This window comes from Chiloscyllium punctatum, chromosome 9 (assembly GCF_047496795.1).
Source record: "Chiloscyllium punctatum isolate Juve2018m chromosome 9, sChiPun1.3, whole genome shotgun sequence".
Lineage (NCBI taxonomy): Eukaryota > Metazoa > Chordata > Chondrichthyes > Orectolobiformes > Hemiscylliidae > Chiloscyllium > Chiloscyllium punctatum.
Window position 1 is genome coordinate 36,932,984 of NC_092747.1, and position 27,939 is coordinate 36,960,922.

At 40.6% G+C, this 27,939-nt stretch overlaps 1 protein-coding gene across 5 annotated transcripts in view; it reads right to left on the reverse strand.

Moving 5' to 3' along the window:
- LOC140481292 (protein furry homolog) overlaps positions 1-27,939 on the reverse strand; it is a 412,478-nt gene that overhangs the window by 313,420 nt on the left and 71,119 nt on the right. For 2 of the 5 annotated variants that reach the window (XM_072577250.1, XM_072577248.1), the window contains exon 1: positions 7,772-8,512. The exons of the other annotated variants lie outside the window; for them this stretch is intronic. In XM_072577250.1, the coding sequence (XP_072433351.1) occupies positions 7,772-7,841 (70 nt within the window). In that variant the 5' untranslated portion in view covers positions 7,842-8,512. Of the gene's footprint in view, positions 1-7,771; positions 8,513-27,939 lie in introns of those variants that run through there. 5 annotated transcript variants of the gene reach the window in all.

The window sequence follows — 27,939 nt, forward strand, 5'->3', positions numbered from 1 at the left end:
GATTTAAACTAATAAGGTGGGGGTGATCCCAGGGGGATAGTGAGGAAAGAGATCAATCTGAGACTGGTACAGTTGAGAACAGAAGCAATTCAAACAGTCAGGGCAGGCAGGGACAAGGTAGGACTAATAAATTAAACTGCACTTATTTCAATGCAAGGGGCCTAACAGGGAAGGCAGATGAACTCAGGGCATGGTTACGAACATGGGACTGGGATATCATAGCAATTACAGAAACATGGCTCAGGGATGGGCAGGTCTGGCAGCTTCATGTTCCAGGATACAAATACCACAGGAACGATAGAAAGAGAGGCAAGAGAGGGCGGGGAGTGGCATTTTTGATAAGGATAACATTACAGCTGTGCTGAGGGAGGATATTCCCGGAAATACATCCAGGGAAGTTATTTGGGTGAGAAATAAGAAAGGGATGATCACCTTATTGGGAGTGTATTATAGACCCCCTAATAGTCAGAGGGAAATTGAGAAACAAACTTGTAAGGAGATCTCAGCTATCTGTAAGAATAATAGGGTGGTTATGGTAAGGGATTTTAACTTTCCAAAAATAGACTGGGACTGCCATCGTGTTAAAGGTTTAGATGGAGAGAAATCTGTTAAGTGCGTACAAAACAATTTTCTGATTCAGTATGCAGATGTACCTACCAGAGAAGGTGCAAAACTTGACCTACTCTTGGGAAATAAGGCAGGGCAGGTGACTGAGGTGTCAGTGGGGGAGCACTTGGGGCCAGTGACCATAATTCTATGAGATTTAAAATAGTGATGGAAAAGGATGGACCAGATCTAAAAGTTGAAGTTCTAAATTGGAGAAAGGCAAGAACTTTCAAAAGCTGATTGGAGGCAGATGTTCGCAGGTAAAGGGACGGCTGGAAAATGGGAAGCCTTCATAAATGAGATATCGAGAATCCAGTAAAAGTATATTCCTGTCAGGGTGAAAGGAAAGGCTGGTAGGTATAGGGAATGCTGGATGACTAAAGAAATTGAGGGTTTGGTTAAGAAATAGAAGGAAGCATATGTAAGGTATAGACAGAATAGATTGAGTGAATCCTTAGAAGAATACAAAGGAAGTAGGAGTATACTTAAGGGGGAAATCAGGAGGGCAAAAGGAGGACATAAGATAGCTTTGGCAAATAGAATTAAGGAGAATCCAAAGGGTTTTTACAAATACATTAAGGACAAAAGGGTAACTAGTGAGAGAATAGGGCCCCTCAAAGATCAGCAAGGTGGCCCTTGTGTGGAGCCGGAGAAAATGGGGGAGATACTAAATGGGTATTTTACATCAGTATTTACTGTAGAAAAAGATATAGAAGATATAGAATGTAGGGAAATAGATGGTGACATCTTGCAAAATGTCCAGATTACAGAGGAGGAAGTGCTGGATGCCTTGAAATGGGTAAATGTGGATAAATCCCCAGGACCTGATCAGGTGCACCCTCGAACTCTGTGGGAAGCTAGAGAAGTGATTGCTGGGCCTCTTGCTGAGATACTTGTATCATCAATAATCATAGGTAAGGTGCCGGAAGACTGGAAGTTGGCAAACGTGGTGCCACTCTTTAAGAAAGGCGTTAAAGGATAAGCCAGGGAACTATAGACCAGTAAGCCTGACCTCGGTGGTGGGCAAGTTGTTGGAGGAAATCCTGAGGGACAGGATGTACATGTATTTGGAAAGGCAAGGACTGATTAGGGATAGTCAACACGGCTTTGTGCATGGGAAATCATGTCTCACAAACTTGATTTGAGTTTTTTGAAGAAATAACAAAGAGGATTGATGAGGGCAGAGCAATAGATGTGATCTATATGGACTTCAGTAAGGCATTCAACGAGGTTCTCCATGAGAGACTGATTAGCAAGGTTAGATCCTCACAGAATACAGGGAGAACTAGCCATTTGCATACAGAACTGGCTCGAAGGTAGAAGATAGAGGGTGATGGTTGCTTTTCAGACTGGAGGCCTGTGACCAGTGGAGTGCCACAAGGATCGGTGTTGGGTCCTCTACTTTTTGTCATTTACATAAATGATTTGGGTATGAGCATAACACGTACAGTTAGTAAGTTTGCAGATGACACCAAAATTGGAGTTGTAGTGGACAGTGAAGAGGGTTACCTCAGATTACAACAGGATCTTGACCAGATGGGCCAATGGGCTGAGAAGTGGCAGATGGAGTTTAATTTAGATAAATGCGAGGTGCTGCATTTTAGGAAAGCAAATCTTAGCAGGACTTTTACACTTAACGGTAAGGTCCTAGGGAGTGTTGCTGAACAAAGAGACCTTGGACTACAGGTTCATAGCTCCTCGAAAGTGGAGTCACAGGTAGATAGGATAGTGAAGGTGGTGTTTGGTATGCTTTCCTTTATTGGTCAGAGTATTGAGTACAGGAGTCGGGAGGTCATATTGCGGCTATACAGGACATTGGTTAGGCCACTGTTGGAATATTGCATGCAATTCTGTTCTCCTTCCTATCGGAAAGATGTTGCGAAACGTGAAAGGGTTCAGAAAAGATTTACAAGGATGTTGCCAGGGCTGGTGGATTTGAGCTATAGGGAGAGGCTGAACAGGCTGGGGCTGTTTTCCCTGGAGCGTCGGAGGCTGAGGGGTGACCTTATAGAGGTTTACAAAATTATGAGGGGCATGGATAGGGTAAATAGGCAAAGTCTTTTCCCTGGGGTTGGGCAGTCCAGAACTAGAGGGTGAGAGGGGAAAGCTGTAAAAGAGACCTAAGAGACAACTTTTTCACGCAGAGGGTGGTACGTGTATGGAATGAGCTCCCAGAGTAAGTGGTGAAGGTTGGTACAATTGCAACATTTAAGAGGCATTTGGATGGATATATGAATAGGAAGGGTTTAAGAGGAATATGGGCCAGCTGCTGGCAGGTGGGACTACATTGGGTTGGGATATCTGGTCGGCACGGACGGGTTGGACCGAAGGGTCTGTTTCCATGCTGTACATCTCTATGACTATGACACTACTATTACTACTACTGCTACTACTACTACTACCTCCAAGATGCACTGCAGAAATTCACCAAACATCCTGAGACAGCACCTGCCAAATGCATGACTATTCCATCTAGAAGGATAACAGCAGCAGATACATGGGAACGCCACCATCTGCAAGCTCCCCCCAAGCACTTATCATCCTGACTTGGAAATATATTGCCCTTTCTTTATTATCATTGGCCAAAGTCCTGGAATTCCCTTTCTAAAGGCACTATAATTCAATCTGCAGGATGCAGACTGCAGCAGCATGAAAAGCAGCTCACCACCACAGTCTTAAGGGCAACTGGTGATGAGCAATAAATGCTGGCCAGCCAGAGGTGGCCCACACCCCATGAGAAAATGAATAAAAAAGGGTTATTCTGGAACTGTATAAAACATTAGTTAAGCCACAGCTAGAGTTCTGGAATCCAGATTATAAATAGATGTAGCTGCACTGGAGACGTGCAAAGGAAATTTACCAGGATGTTGCCCTTGCTGGAGAGTTTTAATTATGAAGACACATTGGGTATACTATGATTAGTTTCCTTGGAGCGGAGGAGATTGAAGGGAGGCATGATTGAGATGTATAAAATTATGAGGGGCGTAGATATGGTAGACAGAGAGATACTTCTCCCCTTGATGGTCGACAGAAAGATACTTCTCCCCTTGATGGAGGGATCAATGAGCATAGAATTAAGCTAAAGGCCAGGAGAAGAACATTCTTTCTCAGAGATTGGTGAGAATCTGGAACTCACTACCTGAAACGGTGGTAGAGAGAAAATCCCTTACAACATTAAAGAAGTATTGAGATGTGCAGTTGCATGTCAAGTCAGACAAGGCTATGGGCAAGCACTGAAAATGGGGTTAGAAGAGTTAAGTGGTTAGTTTTGACTGGCATGGACCGATGGGCCTAAGGGCTTTTTCCAATGTTGCAGACTTGACGTGTCAGGAGTATGATTGAATACTTTCCATTTGCCTAGATGAGTGAAACTTCATCAACACTCAATGTACAATACAGTCCAGGACAAAGCAACATTACATCACCTTCAATATTTACTCCCTCCTGTGAATTCCCCTCCAATGCATTTACCATCTTGACTTGGAATGATGTTACCTTCACTGTCATTTGTTTAATATCCTTGAACATCCATCCCCACTTCCAAACATCACTGTGGGTATACTTACAGTCATTGGCAGCAGCAATTCAAAACAAGAGATTCATCACCATCTTGGCAAGGGCAACCTCTAATGACCTTTAGGGAGAGGTAATCTGCTTTCCTTACTGCTTTGGCCTATATGTGACTCCAGGGCAACTAGTCTGAAATCCTAGAACATTTTGGCAACAATCAGTTCAAGAGCAATTAGGGGTAGGCAGCAAATGAAGGTTTGGCCAACAACACTCATATCCCATTTATATTTTAATTTTTTTCTCATTTTTAAAAATTTAAGCTAGTTTCCTAATCAACCTGTTCAGAGATGTTTTTACACACCTCTGGAGCAGATGGGACTTGAACCCAGGCTTCCTGCTCTAGATTTTTGAAATTAACATATTAAAATCTCTTGATCTACACAATACTAATTTGGAAACCTTTATGAGAACTTCAGCACTTTTATATTTTCTAATTAACCTGATCAGAGACATTTTTACACATCTCTGGAGCAAGTGGGACTTGAACCCAGACCTCTTGGCTCAAAGGGATATTACTAAAGTACAACAAGAGCCCTTCATTTTTAGCAGTAATGCATGTCAATCATCTCCTGCAGGTGTATTGCAACTCCTAAAACAACTGATGAGGGAGAAGCCAGAGGAGGATGAGCACTCACAGAATGCACCATTATATAAATCCTGTGCACAGTCCACCTGCAAAGATTTTTAAAAAACGTATTCATGTATCATTGCTAAGACCAGTAGTCATTGCCCATCCTCAACTGCCCTGGAGAAGAAGATAGTCAGCTACCTCTTGAAATGTGTAGTCCTTGGTATGTAGGAACATCCATGGTGCTGAGCCAGAGACATACACATTTTGTTGAGTATAGCATTACTGATAGATAGGATGACAAATGTCAAGAAGCACAACATAAATGAGCAAAAGCATGTACCAGAGTGGAAGCTGGTCTTTAGAATGAGCAGAACATTCCAACTCTGTACAGCTGGATACAGCTGGAAATAAACAGTGAAAATGAAACTGTGAACCAACAAGAAATATGTGAAAATCGATCTGCATTTCCAGCGTTAGTGTGCACACTTGTATTGAGAACTTTTTGTAAGTAGTACTGTCATGACATCTCTGGCATTTGTTCTGATGATCATCTCCATTGAAAGGGTGGAACACCTCATGAAGAATCAGATACAGCAGGCCATATATGATCCATAATTAATTGCAATAGATGTAGCTGACAAGGGAAGTCATGGCATCTTTCAGAAAATCTTGTACACACATACATAGCACACTTAAGGTGACGACAAATGATCCACACACTGAGTGGAATCCTTTCCGGTTGACAAACATAACATCTGATGGCACCTTGACTGAACACATGGAGCAATCAATGATGCCCTGTACGTACGGAAATACAGCTACTGTAGCAAAGGCAAAAACTCTCTGTATCTGAATAATGTCAAAGTGAACATATTAAAAGCCCTTGAAGTATGTGACACCAGTAAATTGGAACATAGGCTTGTGGGCTGCTGACAGTGATATCTATAATGCTTCCAATTGATGCTCTGAAAGGTTTTGAAAGGGTATAGAGAAAAAGAAACAAAAGCATTTCCATTTGTGGGAAGGGCAAAACGATAAGCCATCAAGCTAGTCATCCAGAAATCAAACATGGATTCAGATGTAACATTTTTACCTAGAAGATGGCAAGAACATGGAATATGTTACTACTGTGAGTGGCTGTAACAAGTAAAGTACATTTATAAGGTAATGTTGATAAAAGTTAGATAAAGAAAGAGAAGAAGGCTCTAGAGAAACAAACTCCAATATGGACTGAATAACTTGTTTTTGTGTTGTATAATCTAATTCTATGTAATTGAAATAGTCAACTTTTCCTCTACTCAAGAAAAATCAAACTACAACATGAATAAAAGGGAGTAGACTACAAAGGTAGATTTGTAAAGATCTACTTCCTTGAAATATAGAAGGCCTTTTAATTATTACATTATTGCTTAATGGCTATGAATTATATCAACAACATTCCACAATGGATTTAAAATCAAAGCTGGTCAGTGTTGTGAATGCAGTTTTGCATGATCATGAAAGATTTTATATTTATATAATGACTTTAACACAATGAAACATGCTATGGAGTTTCAAAGGATCACTATCAAACAAAGGATAACACCAAGCCTCATAAGGCAATATTGGTCAGAGGTTTTAATGTTGGTTTTAAGAAAAATCTTAAAGCAAAAAAGCAAGGTAGGAAGAGAGTGAAGTGTATGGAGGGAAATTCCAAAGATTGTGGCCTATTCATAACATTGGTGGAGCAATTATGATTGGGAAGTCATCAGAATTAGGGGATATTGAATCTCAGATGATGAGGGCGGTTAGGGGAGTTTACATGGATTGAAAGTACAATGTTACAGAGCGATCTGAAAAACAAGGCAGACAATTTAAAAAGTCATTAATTACTTGACTGGCAGCTAATTTTGGTCAGTGAGTATATGGGTGAAAGGGGAACAGGCCTTACTGCAAGTTGAGACATCGATAAAGTTTTGGATGAACTCAAGTTTATGGATGGAAAGATGTCCAATATAAAATCAAAGATTTTATACAAAGACCTTTTTTCTAAGAACATAGTTACAGGTATGCAGACAGCATAGAACACTCATGCCAATATCCTGGATTGTACTGATTTTTTATAACATTTGGTTTAGATCAGTTTGAACTATTATCACATCAGCTCTCAATTGGGCAACATGTTAAAATATTTTAAAGGGCAAAATCATGGAAGAGGTCTGACAGAAAACAAACAATTCTAAAGCCAGAATTCAGACAGAATGTATGACACTGATTACTAATTTCTCGTGCCAATACTTAATACCACATTTTCATTACTAGCTTTGTTTTATACAGCAGTCTATTATTAGTTGACTAATCTGTGACAAATTGTGTGTATTCTATCTAAAACCTTCAAATTCCTTTACTGTTTTTTTTCTAAACCAATTAAATATTAAAATTAGACATTGTACATGACAATGTCTTAGAATTACATTCTATGTTCAAAATAAACAACTTCAAGTCAAAATCCTTGCAGAAACTCTACAACACATAACATATTTCTATCTAAATTTGTCATTTTCATGTCAAAAAATCCACCACAGCCACATAAAATGAAAGGCTCTACCACCTGTCATTTGTAGTCAAATGGGTGGTTAACAAATACACATAAATATGTTGCCTACACAATACTAAGAAGAATTACACAATTCTAAAAAGCAATTACAAAAACAATTAGCACACAGTCATACCACCCTCTTGTTTTGCTTCAAATGCGGGGACTTTTTTCCCCATTATGAAGACTAAACACAAATAAAGACAGGAAATGCTACTCCGGATTACAAGTGCAGGCCTTACAGCAGATTGATAAGGGAATTCAGTCAAAACAAACCTTGCTTAATTCCTCCACACATAATGAGAAATATTTGCATCTGTGATATTTTGATTTTAAGAGATAACTGGAAACAAAAAAAGTGACAATTTAACAAAATACATATATAAACCAAAATCATTATCCATCAAAAGCACTGTCTAAAGAAAACGCTATGATCTGTGTTTACTTACTGTTGCTCCAAGATTTCAGCAACGATTTGATGCTGATTTCAAAGAAGCCTGAATCTTGCTGGCTGGCCATATCGACAGTGTACAAAGAATTACTGTGATACTAAACAGCAATGGCAGGTAGCGTTCACCAATCAGAAGCGCAAACAGCAGATTGGGAGAGACAAGAGATTTTTATACTGTACAGTTTCTCATCCTTGTCCTCAGTAGTCCATTTAAATAAACAAAGATGTCTTTAATTGGTCTCTTGATGTCTTGTCTAGCTTTTATCTTCTCGGTATTCTGTCTGTCAATGGCTGGTATTTATCGGTGGACTGAGATGATGTTGAAGTTTGCTGTCTTTCAATATGCATTCTTTGTATATTTGCTCAAAACAATTGCTGGACAAATACTATTAGAAAGGGTCCTTCAGTAGTGTTTGAGGTGGCCTGTTCATTGCTGTTTTTGTCTGTCAGTTTTAAATCTAAGCAAAAAAGGGAACAGTGCTTCCTTGATCCATTGAATACATGCGGTTTCACACGCAAACACTGCACCGACCTCGAACCACACCGAAAAGGCGGTGAAATCTTTTTCTTTTGTCGTCACCGGACTTTAACCGGTTCTAGAATCCTTTCTGTCCGGAAAAAACCCCTCTAATGAACGGTTAATATGTGCGTCGTTCTGATCTTTGCTTCAAGCAGAATGCACTGAAATATATTCAGCCGCATCATGCTGCAGTAAAGCAGAACTGCACCCATATATCTGGTTGCAGTGACGTTCAAAAGCTCATCAGTCAGCCCAATCCCAGGGGAGCGTGCGTGCGAATCAGTAGCTGCACGGCAACAGCTTGGCTTTTTTGTTGTTATTTCGCTTTGTGGTAAATATTTTCTGCTTATTCAAACACACTTTCAGTCATTGCACCATTTTAAATACATGCTATCATTGGATGCAATCAGGATCAAAAAATAGACAGTATAAATGTTGCTCCTTTAATTCTCATACAATATGATTCAATTTAAAGGAATAGTGCCATGCCATATCTTATTAATAAATGGGCTTAGTGGTCCTACATCAATTTATTTACACCAGTTACTTAAAGCATACTGCGACAGCACCTGGATACAATCCCTCTCAGAATTCAGAACCTATTTCCAGGTATTGCACTTGTGAAATGATAGCATACAAGCCAACTCAAATACTATAGATTTTGACATTAAAACTCAAACATGTTGACCGGCGTTCTTCATACGTTAAATGTGCATCAATCTCAGGGGAGAGACAGACGAACAGTTAAACGCAAAGATCCAAAAGTTTCTATGCGAGCTGTACGGTTGTGCCACACTAGTAATACAAAAACGGCATTTTGCTGTTTGCTTCCTTCAGTGTTGCGAAATTGCTGTATTTGCATGGTAAATAGAATTTAAAACTGCAGCAGATTCTTCTAGTTTGCTTGTAATTCCAAGTGCTAACAACGCGACTGCCAATTCACATTTCTTGCGTGGTCTCATGCCGTCACATGATTTTGATAATTTAAAAATGTCAAATTTTACATTTAACTAAATTGTGCTATTCCTTTGTCTTTCCTCTCTTTCAATCTTTATTTCTCGTTATATAGTTTCTTTTATTCGATTTGACAGTGAATTCTGCTCATTACTTTTCCTTCCTTCTCAGTCCTTTGACTTTATTTTCCAATCTTTAATTGTCATTGCTGTGGAAGTTGTCTGTTCCCCTGTTCACTGAAGTCCGAGATGTCTTGATATCCTCCGCTATTAACAGCTTCCACTTTCAACAATTTCATCGGTTTTAAAAAATGAACTGAAGCGTTCAGGGCTAAATTTTAACAGAGATACACTACAAAAATTAGTTCATTGAATTTCTTGAACAGACATTTCAATGCTGACTACTAAAGATAAAAATCAGTACATAAAATGATATTCTCTTCAAATTGAAAGCAATTATCCACGCAGTATAAGCAGTCCTTTGTTACATTAAAAATTCTGTAAAACATTTCAACACTCCTTTGCACAACTTTAATGTCTTTTTCGAACAGTTTAAGAAATTTAACATTTGCACACACCTCCGTGCAAGAACTGTGAAACTCCTTTAACAGTTCATCAAATAACCTACAGATGTACATACAGTATACTTAGAAAATAGAATGTATAATAAACATTTAAAGGATTTGGAAACTGAAAAGGTTTTTCACAATGTTATCAGGTTATCAGCTACTACAGTAATATCACAATAAATCAAACCATAAGGGAGGCCTACTCTCAAGTTCATGTAGAGTGAGCTTCGAGTTAGGTGACAAGGCTCCAAAGCAACCCAGTTTTACCTACAATTCAGGAGCATCTATGCTCTTAGCTGCTTCAGCGAGACAAGCAGGTAGGTGATTTGTTGGGTTCTTCCGGGTCATCAACTTCTTCTGCCATACCTGCAAGGCTTGCCCCGCAGAGGCTGAACAGACCTCCCAGTCACCGCCCATTTTAATTCCCCTTCTCACTCCCTTTCTGACATGACCATCCTTGTCCTCCTCCATTGCCACAATGAACCAAACCGAAAATTGGAGGAACAACACCTCTTCTTCTATCTGGGCAGCCTACAATAGACAATAGAGAATAGGTGCAGGAGTAGGCCATTCTGCCCTTCGAGCCTGCACCACCATTCAATATGATCATGGCTGATCATCCTTAATCACTATCCTGTTCCTGCCTCATCGCCATAACCCTTGATTCCACTATCCTTGAGAGCTCTATCCAACTCTTTCTTAAATTAATCCAGAGACTGGGCCTCCACTGCCCTCTGGGGCAGAGCATTCCACACAGCCACCACACTCTGGGTGAAGACGTTTCTCCTCATCTCTGTCCTAAATGGTCTACCCCGTATTTTTAAGCTGTGTCCTCTGGTTCGGCACTCACCCATCAGCGGAAACATGTTTCCTGCCTCCAGAGTGTCCAATCCTTTAATAATCTTATACGTCCCAATCACATCCCCTCTCAGTCTTCTAAACTCAAGGGTATACAAGCCCAGTCACTCCAGTCTTTCAGAGTAAGGTAGTCGTGCCATTCCAGGAATTGACCTCGTGAACCTACGCTGCACTCCCTCAATAGTCAGAATGTCTTTCCTCAAATTTGGAGACCAGAACTGCACACAATACTCCAGGTGTGGTCTCACCAGGGCCCTGTACAGCTGCAGAAGAACCCCTTTGCTTCTATACTCAATCCCTCTTGTTATGAAGGCCAGCATGCTATTAGCCTTCTTCACTACCTGCTGTACCTGCATGCTTACCTTCATTGACTGGTGTACAAGAACACCCAGATCTCTTTGTACTGCCACTTTACCTAAATTGATTCCATTTAGGTAGTAATCTGCCTTCCTGTTCTTGCCACCAAAGTGGATAACCATACATTTATCCACATTAAACTGCATCTGCCATGCATCTGACCACTCACCTAACCTGTCCAGGTCACCCTGTAATCTCCTAACATCCTCCTCACATTTCACCCTGCCACCCAGCTTAGTATCATCAGCAAATTTGCTAATGTTATTACTAATACCATCTTCTATATCATTACTATATATTGTAAAATGCTGCAGTCCCAGCACTGATCCCTGCAGTACCCCACTGGTCACTGCCTGCCATTCCGAAATGGAGCCATTTATCACTACTCTTTGTTTCCTGTCAGCCAACCAACTTTCAATCCAAGTTAGTACTTTGCCCCCAATACCATACGCCCTAATTTTGCTCTCTAACCTCCTATGTGGGACTTTATCAAAAGCTTTCTGAAAGTCCAGGTACACCACATCTGCTGGATCTCCCTCGTCCATCTTCAGAGTTACATCCTCAAAAAAGTACAGAAGATTAGTCAAGCATGATTTCCCCTTCATAAATCCATGCTGACTCTGACATATCCTGTTACTACTATCCAGATGTGTCATAATTTCATCCTTTACAATAGACTCCAGCATCTTTCTCACCACTGAGGTCAGACTAACTGGTCTATAATTTCCTGCTTTCTCTCTCCCACCTTTCTTAAAAAGTGGTACAACATTAGCCATCCTCCAATCTGCAGGAACTGATCCCGAATCTATTAAACTCTGGAAAATAATCACCAACGCATCCACGATTTCTTGAGCCACCTCCTTCAGTACCCTGGGATGTAGACCATCAGGCCCCGGGGACTTATCAACCTTCAGACCTAACAGTCTCTCCAACACCAATTCCTGGCAAATATAAATTCCCTTCAGTTCAGGTCCTTCAGCCACTGTTACCTCAGGGAGATTGCTTGTGTCTTCCCCAGTGAACACAGATCTGAAGTACCAATTCAATTCTTCTGCCATTTCCTGGTTCCCCGTAATATATTCCCCTGTTTCTGTCTTCAAGGGCCCAATTTTAGTCTTAACCATTTTTTTGCCTTTCACATACCTAAAAAAGCTTTTACTATCCTCCTTTATATTTTTAGCCAGTTTACCTTCGTACCTAATTTTTTCTCTGCATATTTCCTTCTTAGTAATCCTCTGTTGTTCTTTAAAAGCTTCCCAGCCCTCCGTTTTCCCACTCATCTTTGCTATGTTATACTTCTTCTCTTTTGACTTTATATGTTTCTTAGCTTCCCTCGTCAGCCACGGCCACCCATGCCTCCTCCTAGGATCTTTCTTCCTTTTTGGAATGAACTGATCCTGCATCCTCTGCATTATACACAGAAATATCTGTCATTGTTCCTCCACTGTCATCCCTGCTAAGGTACTGCACCATTGAACTTTGGCCAGCTCCTCCCTCGTAGCTCCATACTTCCCTTTATTCAACTGAAATATTGTCACTTCCGATTGTACCCTCTCCCTCTCAAATTGCAGATTGAAGCTTATTGTAATATGGTCACTACTTCCCAACGGCTCCTTCATTTCGAGGTCCCTGATCAATTCTGGTTCATTGCACATTACAAGATCCAGAATTGCCTTCTCCCTGGTAGGCTCCAGCACCAGCTATTCTAAGAATCCATCTCGGGGGCACTCCACAAAGTCTCTTTCTTGAGGTCCAATACCATCCTGATTCTCCCAGTCTATCTGCAGTCTACCCCATAACAACTGTAGTAACATCTTTGCGACAGGCCAATTTCAGCTCCTGATTCAACTTACATCTGACAACCAGACTACTGTTTGAGGCCCTGTAGATAACTCCCAAGAGGGTCTTTTTACCCTTAGAATTTCTCACTTCTATCCATACTGACTCTACATCCCCTGATTCTAGGTCCCCCTGCACAAGGAACTGAATATCATTCCTTACCAACATGGCTACCCCACCCCCTTTGTCCATCAGTCTGTCCTTACGATAGCACGTGTAGCCTTAAATATTCATTTCCCAGGCCCTGTCCACTTGAAGCCACGTCTCAGTTATCCCCACAATATCGTATCTGCCAATTTCCAAAGAACCTCCAGCTCATCCATCTTATTTCTAATGCTTCGTGCATTCATGTATAGTATTTTTAATTTGTTACTGCCCTCACCCTTCCCATCACTCCTATTTCACTCAATCTTACAGCATGATCCCTTTCTGAGTTTTCTGCCTCATTGATACAGTTGTCTTTCTTGACTTCCCTTGTTCTAACTTTCCCTTTAATTTCCTTCTTAACAATCCAGTTTGTCCCCTCCCCCCGCTACTTAGTTTAAACGCAGCTGTGTTGCAGTAACAAACCTGCCTGCTAGAATGCTGGTCCCCAACCTATTAAGGTGCAAACCGTCTCTCTTGTATAACTTATGCTTACCACAAAACATACCCCTGTGATCCAAGAATTTAAATCCTTGCTTCCTGCACCAGTTCCCCAGCCACACGTTCAAGTCCATTATCACCCTGTTTCTGGCCTCACCAGCCCGAGGAACTGGAAGCAAACCAGAGATAACCACCTTGGACGTCCTGCTTTTCAGCCTTCTTCCTCGTTCTCCCAAGTCCCGCTGTAGTATGTTCCTCCTCTTCTTCCCTACATCATTTGTGCCGACATGTACTACCACCTCTGGCTCTTCACCTTCGTCCTTGAGGATTTCCTGCACTCTGTCCGCGATGTCTTTAACCCTGGCACCAGGAAGGCAACAGACCATCCTTAAGTCCTGCCTGCTGCCACAAAACCCCGGTCAGTTCCTCTCACTATGGAGTCCCCTATTACCACAGCTCTGTGTGATGTCCGACTCTCTGCTCTGCCTCCAAACCAACCTTTGATTGACAGACCAGATCGCCTCACGGACTGGCAATGTCATCTGTCTCTACTGTTTCCAAAAGATTCAACTTGTTCCTGACAGGTACTTCCCCTGGGGTCTCTTGCACCTGTCTCCTCTCTGCCTTCCTCATCGTCTGCTCTCTTCTGGTATGGTCGGTGTAATAACCTCAGTGAAGGTCTTGTCCAGAAAGATCTCGTTCTCTCGGATGAGCCTAAGGGCCTTGAGTTCTTTCATCAGTGCTGCAATATGCTCTGTCAGTAGCTGAACGTGCACATACTTTCCACACTTATACGAGCCAGAGTCATTGACCTCCCACATCAAACACGTAGCACACTGAACCTGCTTGGCAGTCATGTCTTCACCCTCTTCAACTGTGGTGTAATCACTTCACTCGACCTGCTTGTCAAAGATTCCTGAGCTAAAGCCTCACTCTTCACTCCACAGGAACTTCCTTGGACCCTCTTTTTGGGGCAAGTCTGTGGACTTTTAATTTAGGTTAGAGGAGGAGGGTGGGAGGGAGGCCCTACTTTGTAGGACTTGGGGTCTAGAACACACCCACTCAAATAACAATCACTTACCTTCCCAACCAGCTTTGCGCTCCGACTGATAATCTTTGGTTCTGGCTGAAGCACCAATGTGCTAATGGGCATGGCACGGCAAGAAAGGCAAGGCATGGATGAATGCTGGTAAGCAATAAGTGAGTAAGTGCTAAGAGAGCAAGAGAGCAGCACCAAGATTCAGCCTGGTCCAATACATGATCTGGGTGCGATCCTATGTGCAATGTATCCCTGCTGCTGCCTTTCAACCCTCGCTGCTGGTACACTCTTCAATACAGTCAGTACTTCCTAAGCATTGAAGTTTGGTTGTATTCTAATGAAGTTACATGGACTTAACATTGGCGAAATGGATTTGACATTGAACAAAACTTAGAATCTACCTCTTAGATTGCACACAGGGAGCAGGCTCCATGGTTAAGATCCATTTGTGCATCTGCTACTGACATCTCCACATTCCGACTCAGAGTACCAATTCAGTCAGGGTGGTGGAGCAGATATGGGTGACAGCACTGGTTGTCTCTTGTGCCATCTATTTTGTTCCCTTTTGGCTCTTGTTTTCCTTGCTTATTTAAGACTTACATTAGTTATTTGATTCATCGCAGGATCCTGATAAATTAACGCGGCTTTATTGCTTTTCTGCTAAACTTTGGAGTTGTTAATTGTTCAAATGTTTTCAGGAGTTAATCTCCAGAACACTGCCCAAATAACTTGTCCAAAAAAATCCTAAGACAAACAAAAATTGTCAGTTTTCCCAGTTCATTTGAAAACTTTGGCTTCACAGTACTAGTGGAAATGTTCAATCTTGTGACTTCTAAAACAGAACAGTATATACCAGTGATAATGTTGAATGTGCAGCAATCCTTCAGCAAAATGGCTGAGAGTGTGAAAATATTTACTTCACGGTCAACCACCACAATAGACAACTGAAGATGGCCAGCCTGATCACCTACTTAAGGGAAGTAAGTTGCATCTGACTCGCTGGAACCAGACCAACATCCACTGATCCAAAATATGGTCAAAAGAGGAGACATTTCCTGCTCTCTGCATCCAGATTACTGAAAGAAGAGTCCATCTGTCCCAAATCGCAAGCAATTTCCTGATCCAGAAATCCAGAACACTACAAGGAAATAAATACTAATTTCAACAGTTGAGCTGCTTTCCATGATGAAATTCAGGAGATTAAGTGTCTACCAGATATAGTAATGATCAACAATGACATTTCACAAAGAATGATGTCCACTGCAAAGGGTATCAAAAGATAGAAGATACTCCAGCATAGAAATGACCCACAGATTGGAACCAGGCAAGAAACCTACCATTCTTCCAAATGTGAAGAGTGCATTTTAAGAAAACTGTGAAACAGTCACATTGCCTGCACTTGTGAAGTCAGAGACCTTGAGGGAGGTGAGATGGTGGTAAATGTAATATAATTCTATATATGATTGTTTCATGGGTTAACTAGGCGGAAATACTTAAGGGTAGATGTTGTGAAAAGTAATTATTCTGGTGGAATTATTTGTTCATGTTACATTGGCTCCATGCATTCTGTGATGTCACACACGCTCTATGGGCAAGCCAATATGTCTATCCTAGCTCCCTAAGGTCCTAGTAATTATGCCTGACCAAATGTATTAGTGTTATCATGCAATACATGTTCTTGTTATTTAAGCGTGGTTCCTCATTGGTGATAGTGGTGTATCCTCTACTGTTAAGCACCAGATAGGCTCACTCCAAAACAAAGACAAATGAGGTTTGGTTTTACTGGTCAAGGTGGCAAATCCCACAGGAAAAATACCACAAAATTCACCAATAACCTCCACATCAATAATCAGTTTGAAATCTGCCAGAATTGCTCAGTTTGAAACCTTATTAGAAAACCTCGGTCAAATCACAAACTAAGAGTTGAATAGTACAGATGAGGTGTGAGTGACTGTCCTTGATATCAAGGCAACATTTGACCAAACCTGGTATCATGCACCAGGAAATGACATTGCTAGCAATAAAATTCAACAGCAAAATTATTAGTGAATTCCCAACTATCAATGTGCTGGGGATTGCCATTGACCAAAAAACTAACTGGATCAGCCACATACTACTAGGTATTTTGTGGGAAGAAACTCAGCTCCTAACTTGCAAAGCTTCTCCACCATCCAGAGGCTTAGGTCAGGAATATCATGGAATGTTCTTCAAGTTCATGGATATGCACAACTTTCACAAAGTATCAAGGACAAAGCAGCCTACTTAACTGTATTCCACCTATCACATTGAAAATTGATGCTGTGCACGACTGCTGCACTGTGGTAGCAGTATGCACAATATAGTACATGTATTGCAGCAATTCATCAAAGTTTCTCCCTCAGCACATTGCAAACCTCCAACTTCTACCATATAGAAGAACAAGGGCAGCAAGCGTATGAGATGGTTCCAACTGACTTGGTAATATTCTGCTACACTAATCTACACTGTCACTGGGCCAGAATCCTGGAATTTCCTACCACCATACCAACTACAGTGATTCAAGAATGTGGTTAACAATGACCTTCTCAAGGTAATCAGGGATGGGCAATAAATGTTGGACAGTGATGCTTACATCTCATGAATAAACAATAAAATGAAGTATGACTCGACTCAAAAGAAGACCAAGGATTGATGGAACCCTCCAGCATTAAGTATCATAGACAATATAAAATAGTATGTTGTGATGGACAGCTACAATTACATGCAAATGACAGCACAAATACAATCTATTTCACTCCATTGCCAATACTTATGCTCCAAATGAATTCATTTCCACGTTTCTTCACTCAGCCCTCAGCAAATTCTACTATTCCTCCATGTACATAACCAGATCTTCTTAAATGCTTAGCGCTAGGTTACCATGCTGACATTCATATCAAGCAAACAGACAGCTTATTTCCAGATCTCTGAGAATTTCCCACTCTGTTAGCCATCAATGAAGAAGTAAAAACAGAAATTGCTTTTTGGCAGCATCTGTGGGGAGAAATCAAATCCAACATTTTGAGTCCAGTGACCTTATTCAGAAAAGAATGAAGAAGCATCTGTCTTTGCTTCCTCACTCAGTGGCACAATTAAGGTTAGGTAGTGAGGGGAATTGTAACTGTATTTCACCACTCAATAGAATTAACATGAGTTTGCCACAGTATAAATGCCTCAATACCCTTACTATAGTATCTGGATTGTTCCATAGTTCAGCTTCAAGTGTGAAATAATCTTAATCGATTCAGGATGGATTAAACATATTGACATCTCCTGGTAAACAGCGCTGTATTATGTGATATATAAATCCTGAAATTTTCCTGTCAGTTGTTTCTTACGTTCATTTAATTTACATGTATTTATTGTGGATGAATCTAAGGCTGCGAGAACTGGCCTAGATAGGTCCTAGACTGAAAAGCATTTTGGTCACAAGATAATTTCCAGGCCATTACACCCACATGCAAAAAGTATCAAACTTTTAACATCTCAGACAAGATATCGTAGGCAGAACGGTTCTAAACATGAGAGCACCAACTGTGAGAAGGTGGGGTAATGGTGATATCATTGGACTAGTTATGCCAAGAACCCAGCTAATTCTGTGGAGGCATGGGTTCAAATGTCCTCATAGCTAATTTTAGTAATAGCGATCTTGATAAATATCACTGATTTTTGTTAAAAACCCATTTAGTTCATCTGTTTCCTTTAAAGAAGGAAATCTTTTTCTTAATCTGTGATTCAGGACCCACAGTGAAGTAGTTGACTCATAACTTGACAGCAAGTCAACATTTGTCTCAGTGTGGCATCAAGAAGCCTTGGCAAAACTGTAATCAGGGAAAAAAATCTCCACTGGTTGAAATCATACCTGGCACAGAGGAAGATGATCGTGCTTGTTAGAGGTCAGTCATCATGACTGACATCTTCCAGGAATTCCTCGGGGTAGATGTTTTTTATTAACCTTTTCTGATACGGTGCAACCCTGGAGAAGGTAGGTCTTGAACTCAGGCTTCCTATTGGAGAGGTAGGGGCACTACCACTGCATCACAAATGCCCCCTTGGTTCCTCAGGGTACTATCCTAGGCCCAACCATCTTCGGCTGCTTCATTAATAACCCTCCCTCCATCATGACGTCACAAGCTGGAATGTTCACTGATGAATGCACAATGTTCAGCTTCATTCACAGCAATCTACAAGGCACAAATCAGGATTGTGATGGAATACCTTGCACTTGCTTGGATGAATATTTCTCCAACAACTCAAGAAGCTTGACACCATTCAAGACAAAGCAGCCTACTTGATTAGCACCACACCCACAAACATCCATTCCCTCTACTCCCAACACTCAGTAACAGCATTGTGTACCATCTACAAGATGCACTGCAAAGATTCACCAAACATCCTTGGGCAGCACTTCCAAGTCACTACCATCTAGAGAAAGATAAGGGCAGCAGATACATGGAAATTGCACCATCTGCAATTCCTCTTCAAGCCATTCACCATCCTGACTTGAAAACATACCACTTTCGGTGTTGCTGGGTCAAGACTCTGGAATTCCTTCCTAAGTGACATTGTATGTCTACCTACAGCACATGGACTGCAACAGGTCAAGAAATCAACTTGCTACCACTTTCTCAACAGCAAAAAGAGAGACTTGCAATAAATGCTGGCTCAGCCAGCAATGTCCATGATAAAAAAAACTGCCCCCTGTTTCAATTAAATTAGGTTTGCTGAATAAGTGCTTGCCCCCAAGAATAATGTAAGTGTTTGTTCAAAATTCATACAACCACATAAAAAAAAAATTGAGTTCAAACAGATATTGACAAGCAATAGTATTGCATAAAATAATGCATATGAAGAGCCATGGAAAATTCACAGCACATGAAGGCATTCAGTCCATCTTGTCTGTGTTGACTGAGTAAACTAGTCATCTTTTCTAATCCCATTTATCAACATCTGGTCTGTAGCCTTGCAGGTTACAACACTTCAGGTGCAAAGCCAGGGTATTTTTAAATGAATTCTTGAGGGTTTCTGCCTCAAACACCAAAGTGGACAACAAATTTCAGACACTCACCATCTCTGGGTGGAAAAGTTTATCCTCCAGTCAAATCGTCTTAAATCTGTGTACTGAATATAGACCTCTCTGCTACAGAAAACTGATCTTCCCTGTTGTGTTAAATAGTGGACATGTCAAAACACTTTCCAGCCAATTAAATACGTCTTTGCAGGGTAGACACTGATGTAATGGGGGAAATACAGCAGATAATTTGCATCCAGTGAGCTCTCACAAAAGCAATGTGATAACAGCTAGATAATCTGTTGTTTGTGCTATTGATTAAGGCTAATTATTGCACAGGAATCCACAGATAACTCACTTGCTCTTACTCAAAACTGTGCCAAGAAATCTTTTGCATTTATCTGACCAAATAGGACCTTGATTTAATATCTCATTCAAAAAGGAATTCATGCAATGCTGCCCCAGTACTGCTTTGACGTTGCTATTTGTGTTCAAGCTTTGGAGTGGGGTTTGAACTTAGAACCTTATGATTCAAAGATAAGCATTGTACCAACTGAGCCATGGTAACACAGTATAGCATTTTCTTATCACACTGTAATTAAGTGGTATAACATTATAGATTTGATCTATTGGATGATACTCCTATCTGAACTGCAGAAACCTCAAAGTACAACGGGATCTTGATCAGATGGGCTGGTGGACCGAGGAGTGGTAGATGGAGTTAAATTTAGATAAATGCATTTAGGTACTGCATTTTGGAAAGGCAAATCAGAGCAGGTCTTATGCACTTAATGATAAGGTCCTTGGGAGTGTTGCTGAATAAAGAGATCTTGGAATGCACGTTCCTAGTTCTTTGAAAGTGGAGTCACATGTAGAAAGATATTGGAGAAGGCATTTGGTTTGCAGGCCTTTATTGTCAGTGCATAGAATACAGGAGTTGGGAGGTCATGTTGCAGCTGTACAGGACTTTTGTTAGGTCAGTATTGTGATCTGGTCTCCCTGTTATAGGAAGGATGTTGTGAAATTTGAAAAGGTTCAGTAAAGGTTAACAATGATATTGCCAGGTTTGGAGGGTTTGAGCTATGGGGAGAGGCTGAATAGGCTGGGACTATTTTCTCTGGAGCGTGGAGGCTTATAGAGTTTTGTAAAATCATGAGGAGCATTGATAGGGTGAATAGCCAAAGTCTTTTCACTGGGTTGGGGGAGTCCAAAACTAGAGGGCATAGATTTGAGGTGAGAGGGGAAAGATTTAAAAGGGACCTAAGAGGCAACTTCTTCACACAGAGGGTAGTGCATGAACAGAATGAACTACCAGAGGAAGTGGTGGAGGCTGATTCAATTACAACATTTAAAAGGCATTTGGATGGGTATATGAGTAGGAAAGGTTTAGAAGGATATGGGCCAAATGCTGGAAAATGGGATTAGATTAATTTAGGATATCTGGTCGGCATGGACATGTTGGACCAAAGAATCTGTTTCCATGCTGTACAATTCTATGACTCTAAATGATTCTGTAAATATTGAAAGCATTAGTGGTCATCTTCTAAAATTCTACAGACTCTGGAAAAATCTCTGCAGTTTGGAGAATGGCAAATATAGCATCACTATTTAAAAAGGGAGGAAGACTGAAAACGTAATTACAGATTGCCTAACATTAATATTGGGGAAATTAGTGATTCTATTATAAAAGACATGATAATGGATGATTTGGAAAGTATTCATGGGATTGAAAAAAGTCAATATGGGTTTACGGAAGGCAAATCATGCTTCGAAAATCTATTGGAGTTTTTTGAAGATGTAACTAGTAGAATGGATTGAGAGAACCAGCGGACGTGGCTTATTTTGATTTCAAAAAGGCTTTTGATAAATTCCCTCATAACACACTAGTAGTTAAAGTTGAAGCACATGGAAGTGAGAGTAATATGTTGTCATTAATTGAGAATTTGTTGACAGACAAACAGAGAATGGGAAAAAGAAGGTATTTTCTGAGTGGCAATCAGTTACTAGTGACTACCACAAGGATAGGTGCTTGGGCCCTAGATATATATAAATGACCTGGATAAAGGAATAAAATGTAACCTTTTCTACGTTGCTGATCACACAAAATCAGGTGGGATTGTGAGTTGTCAGGATGTTGCAAGGAACTTTCAAGGTGATTTAAACAAGCTGAATGAGTGGGCAAACACATTGTAGATGCAGTAAAATATGGCTAAATTTGAAGTTATATGCTTTGGTGTGAAAAGCAGAAATAAAGAGTATTATTCAAGTGGTAATATACTGGGAACTGTGGATGTACAAAGGGATTTGGGTATCCTTGCTCATTCGTCAATGAAAGTAGACAGGTGCTGCAGCAATTATGAAAGCAAATGGCACATTGGCCTTCATTGCAAAGGAATTTGAGTTCAGAAGTAGAGCAATCTTACTGCAGCTGTACAGGGCTCTGATAAGACCACACCTGAAGTAGTGTGCACAGTTTTGGTGTCCTACCTAAGAAAGGCTATAATTGCCACAGAGGGCATCATTCACTAAGTGGGAATGGCAGGTCTGTCCAATGAGGAGCGATTGGGTTGACTGGGCCTGTATTCACTGGAGTTTCAAAGGATGAGATGGGATTTGATTAAAATGGAAAAAATTCCAACAGGGCTGGAAATCAGGGAGGATGATTTCTATGATTGGTGTCTAGGACCAGAGGATGCAATCTCGGGATACGGTATACCACTTAGGATTGGGCTGAGGAAAGATTTGTTCACTCAAACGGGCTGTGAACCTGTGAAATTCTCTACCACAGAAGACTGTGGAGGCCAAGTCACTGAATATATTCAAGAAGAGATGGTTTAATGTTGAAACTTTAAAGGCATCAAGCGGTATGGGGAGCAAGTGGGATTCTGGTATCAAGATAGAGGATCAGCCATGGTCATATTGAACGGTAGAGCACGCTTGAAGGACAGAATGGCCATCTCCTGGTCCTACTTTTTATGTTTCTATATTTAGCATCATAGACTCATAGAGATGTACAGCATGGAAACAGACTCTTCGGTCCAAATTGTCCATGCCAATCAGATATCCCAACCCAATCTAATTCCACCTGCCAGCATCCAGTCCATATCCATCCAAACCCTTCCTATTTATATATCATCCAGATGCCTTTAAATGTTGTAATTGTACCAATCTCTACCACTTCCCCTTTATTCCTGATGAAGGGCTTTTGCCCGAAACGTCGATTTCGAAGCTACTTGGATGCTTCCTGAACTGCTGTGCTCTTCCAGCACCACTAATCCACTTCCTCTGGCAGCTCATTCTATACACGTACCACTCTCTGCATGAAAAAGTTGCCCCTTAGGTCTCTTTTATATCTTTCCCCTCTTAACTAAACCTATGCCCTCTAGTTCTGGACTCCCCCACCCCAGGGAAGAGACTTTGTCTATTTATCTTATCCATACCCTTCATGATTTTATAAACCTCTACAAGGTCATCCCTGAGCCTCGGTCACTCCAGGGAAAACAGCCCCAGCCTATTCAGCCTCTCCCTATAGCTCAAATCGTCCAACCCTGGCAACATTCTTGTAAACCTTTTCTGAATCCTTTCAGATTTCACAACATCTTTCCGATTTGTAAATCTATTTATCACACCTGGAGATGCCATGGTGAAAGAGCTATTATGGTTATGTTAGTTGCAGAGTCCATTGCAATATTAGTATTTACCTATCATTCATATCTTTCTAAAAGGAAATTTATTTTAAATGCCACTATTCTGAGGGGTAAATAAACATAGATGTGAAAATAACAAAACCCAGAAATACTCTATTACATTTGAAAAAAGCCTAAACTTGTCAAACATTATTTTCATCGTTCCATGTTCATCCACCTAATTCCCAACAACATTTTTTTATTGTGCATCAGGCTATCAGAAAGTTTCTCCTATTGACATCTCTTAACATATTATCTTAATCCCTCCTTACAAGCATTTAATTAAATTAGTGATTAAAACTTTAGTAGCCTCTCTAAACCTGACATTACACAACTGACATTGTTAAGAGAACACATTTTTTCAGTATGTCAATGGTCGTTGTTGTGTGAATCACAGACAACACACAATATAAGTAGGAAAACATTTCTGTTTAAAACCCTGCTTAAATAACACAAACATTCCCCCCATAAAAATAGTTCTTTCCCTTTTGGTATATTTTTCCTCTTTACAGAGTGTTTGTTTTCCTACTGCATCTGCAGTGCACAACAGGCCTTAGATAGCTTACACTAACTCTAATGGAGTTAGCACATCTTTGCTGCTTAAAATGTAACTTCACTTGCCTTCCCCAGCTCCTGAAAAAATTTTCAAATCATCCCCAGTTCCCAACTGCAGTGTTTTCACTTGCAATCCCTTGATGGTTCTTTAACAAAAGGTGTAATTTTATCTTTATTGGTGGTTGGAAAGAAGAAAGGGCAAATAATTGCCCTGGAGAGATATTCGCTCACTTCTTGCCACATCATCAACTAAGTGCTCAGTGTGAAGGTCCCTCAGCCATCTACTAGATTTTCCAGTAATCAAGACCTTTTGTAGTGAATTAAGGGCCTCTCCACTGGCCTGATTACCTGTCCTTCCAGTGAACAAAAAGAATGGCAGTTTTCCTAACAGGGAAAACAACATGACCTGTTTGCCAGGTTGTGGGTTTTGCAATCAGGGAAGGGATAGAGAGCAAGTTGCCTCTGACCCCCATGACCCCTTAGTCCTTGAGACACAAAAAAACAATATTTGCCTTTTTTCCACTGAATCAATTGACAATCAGGGCTCCAATAATGACCTCCAATACCCAAAGGGTTGCTGGCTGTGGTTGGCCATCAGAATTTGGTGGTGTGGCACCAACATTTAGATCTATGACTCTCCAGAAGCTCACCAGTCGGCACTTAACAGTGAACTGGAGCTCAATCCAGTGAGTTTTCTCAGTGGTGAAGGTAGAAAGTTAATTCTATGCCCATCCCTACTCTTGGACAGCAAATCATTGAATCTTGGTTTAAAAGTTTTGTTCCAACTCCTTCACCATATTACACCAATTTTTAGTCAATTCTCATCAATAGATGTTGGGCCTAAATCCCCAGAATTTTGTTTGCTGCACCCTTCCATCCTTTGTTGAAATTATTTTCCTTTCCCCAAATCTGTCTCCACTAAATTTTGGAACATAGATGTCATTGACATTCCAGCATTTATTGTCTGTTCCTAGTCACCCATGAGAAAGTGGTGGTGAGCTGCCTTTTGAACTATTGCACCATGTGTTGTAGATAGACCAACAATTCCGTTGGGGAGGGAATTCCAGGACACTGAAGGAACTGTAATGGTCTTAAATGTCAGTGTAGTGATTTTTTTTGCTGGCCTTGGTGACTGTTCCTATGTGCTCCCTGTTTCCTTCTCCAGCCTTGTTCCTCTTTCCCTACTAATCTCTTTTTCCCTTCCACTCTTGTGCCCCCATGATATCTTTCCATCCATGACTCTCACTCCTATCACCTCTCCTTCTAATTCTTAAACTTTCTTACCTTCTGTTCACTCAGCCCTATAAATCTGCTTGACCTGCATCATGAAATGTCATTGAAGATCAACTGGAATCAGAGTCAAAGAAAGTTTATTGTACAAAAGAAGGCCATTCAACCCATTTTATGCTACATTACAGGTATATGCCGCATTATTTTAGCTAATGTAGTGCCCCATCTATTCCCCATATTAGCTCTCCTTATTCTTCACAGAGAAATGTATCACTTTGCTCTTCATTCTCTCCATTAAATTTTATCTGCCAGACTCCTTCAATTCATCAGGTCCTTTATTGTTTGCAATCTTTTGTTTCATCTTATCTTCTGTCTCTTTAGACATCCAGGGTGCTCTGATTTTATTTGCCCTTCCTTTCCCCTGATTGGAAATGTCATACAACTATACCTGACCTATCTCAAATTTAAAGGCAGCCCATTGCTTGATGAAAATTTTGCCTGCCAATCTGCCTCTCCTCTGTACCTTTGGCAGAATATAGTCTTATTAAGTGGTGTTCCAACCAGCACGGTGGAAATCAACCCCCTATCTGCCAACTAAACAAAGGCCGACAGCTCTTTAGTACCTGCAACAACACTGTGGCCACTGTGCAGAATGCACTTTGGCCTTTACTAGGGGTTCTCACTGGATCCCAGGCAAAATAGGGGTCACAGGGTTGATGCCACTGGCAAGGTGCTGAGCAGGTCAAATACAAGGAAGTGGATTCAGTCTCAGTGTCCCCTGCCTGATTTCATGTTAATGGCTCCCTAGATTAAGCGCTGGCTACTGTGAGCAAGGAGCAGTCCTATAGGCCACTGGCAAAAGAAACATCCTGCAATTTTACCAATAATTACAACTGCATTTGTTCAAATTAAGGATTTAAACAAAATACTCAAATTACATACTTCACAAAAATAATAAATATATGCACTGACTATATGTATTTTATAAGCTTGACTTGAAATAATCTTCCTCTGCTCACAGTACTTGAGCAAATAGTGTGCAATGCACCAGAAGTGTTATGGCAACATCTCAGCAATTTAGCAACCTGTGGGATTTCATTAAACTTAAACGGATGCACACTGGGAATAGTCATAGGCACACATGTGGGCACAGGGCCAAGCAGAAAAGATGTTTGGGTGCTGTTTAGGCTTTAAAGATATCAGTATCATTAAAATGTGCAAGTAAAGTTAAAGCTCAATGGGAAAACCAGAAAGCATGTTTTCTTATATGTAGGTATCCTCAACATATTCTGAACTGATAAAGAGTAATATGTTTGTTAATTTATCTCTAGAAGAAAAAGGGGCTTACATTTATATGTATATGTTATATTTGTACTACCCTTTCATGACCTTAGGATGTACTAAAGTGTTTTAGCGCTATGTTCTTAAGATCAACACATTAAATAATTCATACCGTATTGCATCTTTTCTTTCACAGGTAACAGATTTCAATTGTAATATTAGGAAACTAACTGACAGTTATGCAAGTCATCTGCAAATGGCCCGGTGTCAAATTTTGTTCACTTATGCCCCAGTGAAGTGACTTAAATCACTTTACTTTGTTAAACATGCTACATAAACACACATTATTGTTGTTATTGCTGTTGACTTGCATCCAACTAAATAGTATAAATGACATGCTAAATCCATGGCTGGTTATGGCTAATAGGGATAAGGAACATTATCACCTGTACAGCCCTCTCCAAGTTTCATACTATCCTGATTTGAAATTCATTAATGTTCCTTCATCATTACTGGGTGAACAAAACAGGAACTTCCTTTTTTTTACACTGCAGGGTAACCTTTATCACATGGACTGTAATAATTCACCAGCACTTCAATAATATTAAGAATGGACAATAAAATGTGGCCTTGCCAGTGTTGCCCATAGTCCATTTAATCTATCTTTAAAACTGTTATAGTTTAAAGCTACTCAGGCGCTGATTGAGGAACTCAGTATTGGAAGTTACTTGAGGCACACCTCTGAGCTTACAATATCTTTTCTCGCAACCTGTGAGCTGGATCCCTCAGCAATCCAGAACCTCAGATGGGTGCATTGTTGGCAGCAGCTACAATGCTGAGAATTGATGAACTCTCGACCTCAGATTGACTGGGAGCTTGCAGGAGTTGAGGTACTTGCATTCCTGGCATCTTTGATATTGCAGAAGACTCTCTGAAGCCCAGTCCAGTGTCTGATTAGCACTTAGTATGACAGTCCTACACAAAAGTATACAGAACAACCTCGATTATCCAAACAAGATGGACAGGGAGTATTTTGTGCAGATAACTGATCGTGAACAAAGGAAGCATTTACGGGACCTCGAGATCTTGTTCAAATATTCTGAAATTCAGAAAATTGATGTTCCGTATTAAAGGAAAAAGAATAACTAGTGAATGAATAGGGGCCCTTCAAGAACCAAAGTGGACATCTATGTGTAGAACCTCAAGAAATGGGCAAGGGTTCTCAGTGAGTATTTCTCCTCTGTGTTTACTGTGAAGAAAGATATGAAGACTTGGGAAGTTAATGGCGATACCTTAGGGACAGTCCAAATCACAGTAGAGGAGGTGTTGGATGTATTAGAATGTATGAAAGTGGATAAAACTCCTGCTCTTGACTAGAACATTGCAAGAGGCTACAGAAGAAATTACTGGGTCCTGGCTGATAGTTTTACATCATCGTTAGCTGCAGGTGAGGTGCCGAAGACTGGAGGATAGTGAATGTTGTGCCATTATTCAAGAAAGACAGCAAAGAAAAGCCTGGGAACTACAGACCAGTAAGCTTAACATCTGTGGTAGGTAAGTTACTTGATAAGATTCCGAGGGAATAAGATATCCAAGCATTTGGAAAGACAGGGTTTGATTACGGGTAGTCAGCATAGCTTTGAGAGTGGAGATCGTGCCTCATAA